Source organism: Pteronotus mesoamericanus, unplaced genomic scaffold, assembly GCF_021234165.1.
Source record: "Pteronotus mesoamericanus isolate MK-2021 breed Mesoamerican mustached bat unplaced genomic scaffold, CSHL_Meso_final contig_127, whole genome shotgun sequence".
Classification (NCBI taxonomy): domain Eukaryota; kingdom Metazoa; phylum Chordata; class Mammalia; order Chiroptera; family Mormoopidae; genus Pteronotus; species Pteronotus mesoamericanus.
Window position 1 is genome coordinate 44194 of NW_026555058.1, and position 6749 is coordinate 50942.

The following is a 6749-nucleotide window of genomic DNA, read 5'->3' on the forward strand; positions in this document are numbered from 1 at the left end:
TGCTTGCTCTGCTTATAAAAACCCGTGTACCCTTACAGCGCGCGCCTTTTTCCTTTCGAGGGAAAGGTGGTCCCTGCGCAGGTAAAACTTGGCCAAATAATAAAGAGTGTGTGATCAAACTCTAATTTCTGAGCTCATACTTGTGGGGATCATAACATTTGGAGGCCCCAGCGAGATTCCTCCTTTTATGGGGTAAAAGGACGGGAATTAAAGGGACCAGCTCGAGTTGGGTGAGTTAAACCGAGAATTCTCTTAAGGGGAAGGAAAGGCTAGCCTTTGCAGCCCTGAGGTGGTAGGTGAGACGTCACCGGCAGTCCACCCAGGGGGCTCCCAAGGAGGGGACGCCCTCGGGAGTCGCGACAGGGTCGCCTGAGGTCGGTTTTGGTGCGCAGCGCGGGGAGAAACGGGTACGGGAGCGCATGCGAAAGTGCCGTGTGAGTGAGCAAGTGCCTGTCTGTGTGACTCCACGGGACAGCGAGCCTACGGAGTCTGAGTGGACCCCAACCTGCGGTTCCTCGGTCTGTCATATGGCATAACGGCTGGGAGGTAACCCGGATTCTACTCGGGCAGCCTTAGCTAAGACAGACCCAAGTCCCTCGCGAGAGGAGAGGCCAGGCGGGCGAAAGTGAAAGTGCTTTAATCGTTCCTGTCTGTCTGAGTCGTCTCCTAAATGTGCGTGTGTGAGGCCGGCCGAAGAGTGAACGGCGTAAGTGAGAGAGTGGTGTGGAGCCTGGCCGCGTGTTTAATCTTGACCCTCCTCGGTCTCATAAGTCACGATCTTTGGACCCAAAATACGTAAAGACATGGGACAAGGGGGATCCACGGGAGCGGTCGAGGGTTCACCTTTGGATTGCATCTTGAAAAACTTCTCTGATTTCAGAAAGCGGGTGAAGCGCTATGGAGGGAGTCCTCCCGACCCGGAGACCCTCCGAACGTTCTGCCAGCTTGAGTGGCCCACCTTTAATGTTGGGTGGCCGACTGAGGGAACTTTCCAATTGCCAATTTGTTTCTCGGTCCAACGAGTCACCTACGTGGTGCCTCATCCGGACCAGCAAATCTACATCAATGTCTGGATGGATATTGCCACGGATAGACCGGGCTACGTCCGGAAGTGCAGCCAAGGGCAGGCAGGGACAAACAGGAGGGGTAGAGCGGTGTGCTTAGCCGCTGGATCGGGCGAGAAGAGAGGCCCCCAAGGAAATAGCAGAGGGGGAAGTGCTGAGCCCCAGCCGTCATCGGGACCTGAAGGGAACCGGCTGTATCCAGTCCTGCCAGGCCGGCCGGAGGACCCCTTAGGTCCTGTTAACGCCCCACCGCCGTATCCCGCCCAGGCGGCACCCGATTCCTCCGAGCAATCCGGGGAAATTGTTAGTCCGCCCCACACCCGGGGAGGGACCTCTTACAGTGGTGAGGAACAGAAAGGCCGGCGCGCTCCGGACTCTAGAGAGCCGACCCTGCTACCGCTCCGAGAGGTGCCCATGGCCCCGGATGCCCCTAGGGCGCCTCCTAGGCTAATCTATGTCCCCTTTTCCACGAGTGATCTATACAATTGGAAACACCAGAACCCCCCATTCTCTGAGAAACCCCAGGGCTTGATTTCCCTACTGGAAACTATATTCCGGACCCACCAGCCCACATGGGATGATTGCCAGCAGATATTGCAGACCCTGTTTACGTCGGAGGAAAGGGAAAGGATCCTGAGGGAAGCAGGGAAGGCGGTTATGGGAGAGGAAGAAGGGAGTTGGAGGAAATACTCCCCTCCATCCCCCCCGATTGGGATCCGAACACTGGAGGGGGAAGGGAGGCACTTCTGCAGTACCGCCGAGCTCTTCTGAGGGGATTGCGGGCAGCAGCCCGCAAGCCCACAAATTTTGGGAAGGTGAGTGAGGTAGTGCAGGGACGAGAGGAGACCCCTGGCGCATTCCTGGAAAGATTAATGGAGGCGTATAGGGTATATACCCCATTAGACCCAGAGGCAAGGGAGAATAGGAGACTCGTAAACATAGCCTTTGTCACGCAATCAGCCACGGACATAAGGAGGAAATTGCAGAAGATAGAGGGATTTGAGGGAGAGAATATCAGTAAACTGCTAGAAATAGCCCAAAAGGTATATGTCAACAGGGATGACCCAGAGGTTGGGAAGGCTAGGGAAGTAGCAAAAATTTTGATAGAGGCGCAGAGGAAAGGAGGTGCACCCAGAGGGAACACCGGTAGGGGGAACAGAGAGAGGAGGGGAGCCCGGCTAAAGAGGGATCAGTGCGCCATCTGCAAGGAGAAGGGGCACTGGAAGAGGGAATGCCCCAAGAGGAAGGGGATAGAGGAGCTAAGGGGGACCCCTGGGGTGCTCCTGCAGACCCTGACGGGACCAGGCCTCCATAAGCATTGGCTCCCGGGAGCCCATGGTCACCTTGACAGTCGAAGGAAGACCAGTTGATTTCCTAGTCGACACGGGAGCCACCTTTTCTGTCCTGAAGCAGCCCCAAGGAAAACTAGAAAAGGAGACAGCCAAAATTGTAGGGGCCACCGGGAAATCAGAGACTTATCCTTGGACAAGTGCGAGAATTACGGACCTTGGAAAAGGGACAATCACTCACTCTTTTCTGATTATACCGGATTGCCCCTACCCTCTGCTAGGAAGGGACTTACTTCAAAAGTTGCAAGCCTCCATAGTGTTCAAGACACCCGAGGAAGAGAAGGGGAACCCCAGCTTAGAAGTTACTGTTCCCCTGTCGGAAGAGTACTTGCTAGCTGTGAGTGAGGCCGAGCCTCATTCCACTGGAGTTCCCCAGGCACTCTGGGAAAAGATACCTGGGGTATGGGCAGAGACCAACCCCCCAGGACTGGCAGTACATCAGGCGCCAGTGGTAGTCCAGTTATTGAGTACAGCCACCCCAGTGCGAATCAGGCAGTATCCGATTCCTGCCAGAGCCAAGGAGGGGAGAGCTAAGCACTTGCTGCGGTCACTGGCCGCTGGAATTCTGAAGAAGTGCCAGTCCCCCTGGAATACTCCCCTGCTGCCTGTGCAGAAACCTGGGACATCTGATTTCCGCCCTGTACAAGACTTAAGGGAAATGAATGCCCGGGTAGAGACAATACATCCCACAGTGCCAAATCCTTATACGCTTTTGAGTGCTTTGTCTCCCACCCACAAGTATTACTCGGTCTTAGACTTAAAGGATGCATTCTTTTCCATCCCACTGGCACCCCAGAGCCAGGAAATTTTTGCCTTTGAATGGAATGACCCTGAGCATGGCCTGGGAGGTCAGTACACCTGGACAAGGCTGCCCCAGGGCTTTAAAAATTCCCCTACTATTTTTAACGAGGCTCTCAGCCAGGATCTACAAGAGTACAGGAGAAAACACCCCGAGGTAGTACTCCTACAGTACGTAGACGACCTTCTCGTGGCTGTGTCCCACGCCAGTGATTGCGAACAAGCAACAGAGGACTTGTTGAGGGAACTCTAGAGGCTGGGATACAGGGTCTCAGCCAAGAAGGCACAAATCGTGTCTACCAAGGTAAGCTACCTCGGGTATGACCTGAGCGGAGGATTAAGAACCTTATCTGAGCTAAGGGTCCAGACTATCCTAGGGATACCAGAGCCAATCACCAAACGGCAGGTGAGAGAATTTCTAGGAGCCATGGGATACTGTAGGCTCTGGATCCTGGGGTACGCCAGGCTTGCACAGCCCCTCTACAACATGACAAAGGGGAAAGAGACTGAGTTTGCCTGGACTGAGGAGGGGCGGGAGGCATTTCGGGCCCTGAAGGAAGCTCTTGTCTCGGCCCCGGCATTGGCCTTGCCCGATCCAGCCAAACCGTTCCTCCTCTATGTGGCAGAAAAACAAGGAATGGCCTTAGGAGTGTTGAGCCAAACCCTGGGCCCTTGGAAAAGACCAGTGGCCTACCTGTCAAAGAAATTAGACCCGGTGGCATCAGGATGGCCAGCCTGCCTGAGGGCCATAGCGGCTACCTCAGTCCTGGTGAAGGAGGCGAGTAAGCTAACCTTGGGGCAAGACATCCAAGCAGTCGGGGAACACTATGTCGAGCAAGTACTCCATGCACCGCCTGGTCGTTGGTTGACCAACGCACGACTGACCCAATATCAGGCACAGCTCCTGAACCCCCTGGCTGTCAGATTCCTTAAGACGACTGCCCTGAACCCGGCCACCTTGCTACCAGTCCCCGAATTGGGAGTGACTCATTGCTGCTCCCATGTCCTGGAAACGGTAGCCAGAGCACGGCCTGACCTGCGGGACCAGGCCTATGAAGGTGCTGATCTGACTTGGTTCACGGATGGGAGCAGTTTTGTAAGTAATGGACACAGGTATGCTGGAGCGGCAGTGACGACGGCGGATGAAGTAGTGTGGAAACAAGCTCTGCCCAAGGGGACATCGGCCCAGAGAGCAGAGTTGGTCGCACTCACCCAAGCCCTCCGGATGGCCGAGGGAAGGACGGTCAACATTTACACGGACAGCAGGTATGCTTTTGCAACAGCCCATGTGCATGGGGCCATCTACCGGGAGCGCGGGCTACTGACGGCTGGAGGTAAGGAAATCAAGAATCGCCAGGAAATCCTAGAGCTGCTGGATGCACTGTGGATGCCCAAGAAGGTAGCCATCATTCACTGCCGAGGGCACCAGAGAGGAAGTGACCCCGTGGCGAGGGGTAACGCCCTGGCTGACCTGGCGGCCAAAGAGGCGGCGGGAGAGGAGGCTGCAGGAGTACTCCCCATGGTGCCTACCCCAGTGCTACCTTCCCCGCCTACCTATAGTAAGGGAGAGGAAGTACAGGGAGGAGGCTAGGGGGAAAGGTAGACAAAGGAGGTTGGATGGTGCTCCCGGATGACAGGCTTTACCTGCCCAAGGGAGTGCTAACCCATGTAGTCCGAGAAATGATTCCCAGATATGGCATTCCTGTGGCGATTGGATCAGATAACGGGCCTGCCTTTGTATCCCAAATATCCCAAAACCTAGCTGGGAGACTGGGCATAACCTGGAAATTGCACTGTGTGTATAGACCCCAAAGCTCAGGGCAGGTAGAGAGAATGAATCGGACCTTGAAGGAAACATTAATTAAATTAATGGAGGAGCTCGGGGAGAACTGGGTAGAATTGCTCCCCTTCACCTTATTTAGGGCTCGATGTACCCCGTACACAGGAGGGTGGACGCCTTATGAAATCATGTACGGGCAGCCTGTGCCACTAGTGCCCAAGCTGACTAGAGAGGAGATGGAGGCCTCTAATCATAACTTTCTAAAGTCCTTACAGGCACTGCAGGCCCTCAGAGAGGAAGTCCGGAGCCTACGAAGGGAGGAAAAGGAGGCAAATGAAAGAGGCGGTGCTGGCGAACTAAGGACACTGAACCCCGGTCAATGGGTATGGATCCTGAACCGCCGGCGAGGAAGCCTTGAACCCAGGTGGATCGGGCCATTCCAGGTACTGATAAGCACCCCGACTGCCGTTCGGGTGGCTGAGAAACCCTACTGGATACACCTCTCCCACGTTAAGCCAGCTCAGGACCCCAGTGAAGAAAAACCATGGAGAGTTCGACAGGACCCAGGAAAGCCTCTCCGGCTCTCTTTTACCCGCTCTTAATATTGATTGGATTAAATTGGGAAACGAGCGGGTATGAACTCCAGGAATGGGTGTTAATAAGAACGAGGGATGGAACTGTACTTGCCAAGAACCAAACATGGGGCGAGAGGATAGTTTAATTATTGTACCAGCTATATATATATGCAGAAGCAGACCCCCATACAAGAGGAGGAACCTGAGATTCTAAAGGCTCAGGAAGGGCTATGGTTTGCTTGTACAAGAGGAGTCATGAAATGCATAGCCCCCATAGACCCTGATATTTGTGTTAGTGCCTATATCATTCCCCAAGTTTATCTATATGGGGGAGATTCTAACTTCCTGCCACAACCCTCCCCTCGAGTTAAGAGGGTCCCCCTGCTTGTCCCCATCGTAGCTACAATCGGAATAGTAGGCTCTGCTGCCCTAGGGGCAGGTGCCCTTGTGCAGGGAGAAATGAGTCTATGACAGCTGTCACAAACTTTCTCTAAGGATGTGTCCCTACGACAAGAGCAGGTAATATATCTAGAGAAGCAAGTAGACTCGCTAGCAGAAGTAGCCCTCCAAAATAGGCGAGGATTAGATCTTCTGTTTTTGAAGCAGGGAGGGCTTTGTGCTGCTTTAGGAGAAGAATGCTGCTTTTATGCCAACCACTCGGGAGTGATAAGGGAAAACATCAAAATTTTGACTCATAGGTTAAAAGAAAGGGATAGTGAGGAAGGTGATTCCTCCTGGTAAGCCTCCATGTTTAAAGCTTCACCCTGGCTGACTACCCTAGTGTCGGCCTTAGCTGGGCCAGTCCTAATCCTCCTGCTAATCCTATTGTTTGGCCCAATAATATTGAATAAGCTCATAGCATTTGTGCGGGACCGTATAGAGGTTGTGAAACTGATGGTACTGTCCCAGCCCTATACTCTACTAACCACAGAAGACACTGAGTCAAGGGTTTGACAAAGGATGAACAAGAAAAAGGGGGGAATTAAGGGGCCAAACTTTAACACTAGGTCAAGCCTGGGCCGAAACAAGAAACTAGAACAAACAATACCCCAAGATGAAGGGAAGAATTAGAGCCCCCCCCTTAGTAACAAGATAGGACAATGGCTGAGCCTTGACTCAGACAAATAGCCCCCCCAAAAAAAGCAGGGTCAGAGCTGAGGATAAGGGAGAAACAAATACCAAG

General features: G+C 53.6%; 1 protein-coding gene across 1 annotated transcript; it reads left to right on the forward strand.

Moving 5' to 3' along the window:
* Nucleotides 1–1478: 1478 nt before the first annotated feature.
* Nucleotides 1479–5593, forward strand: LOC129083600 (uncharacterized). The gene is given in 4 exon segments (XM_054589417.1): nucleotides 1479–1725; nucleotides 1728–2341; nucleotides 2397–4733; nucleotides 4865–5593. Coding segments are annotated over 4 exon segments (3927 nt in total).
* Nucleotides 5594–6749: the final 1156 nt, after the last annotated feature.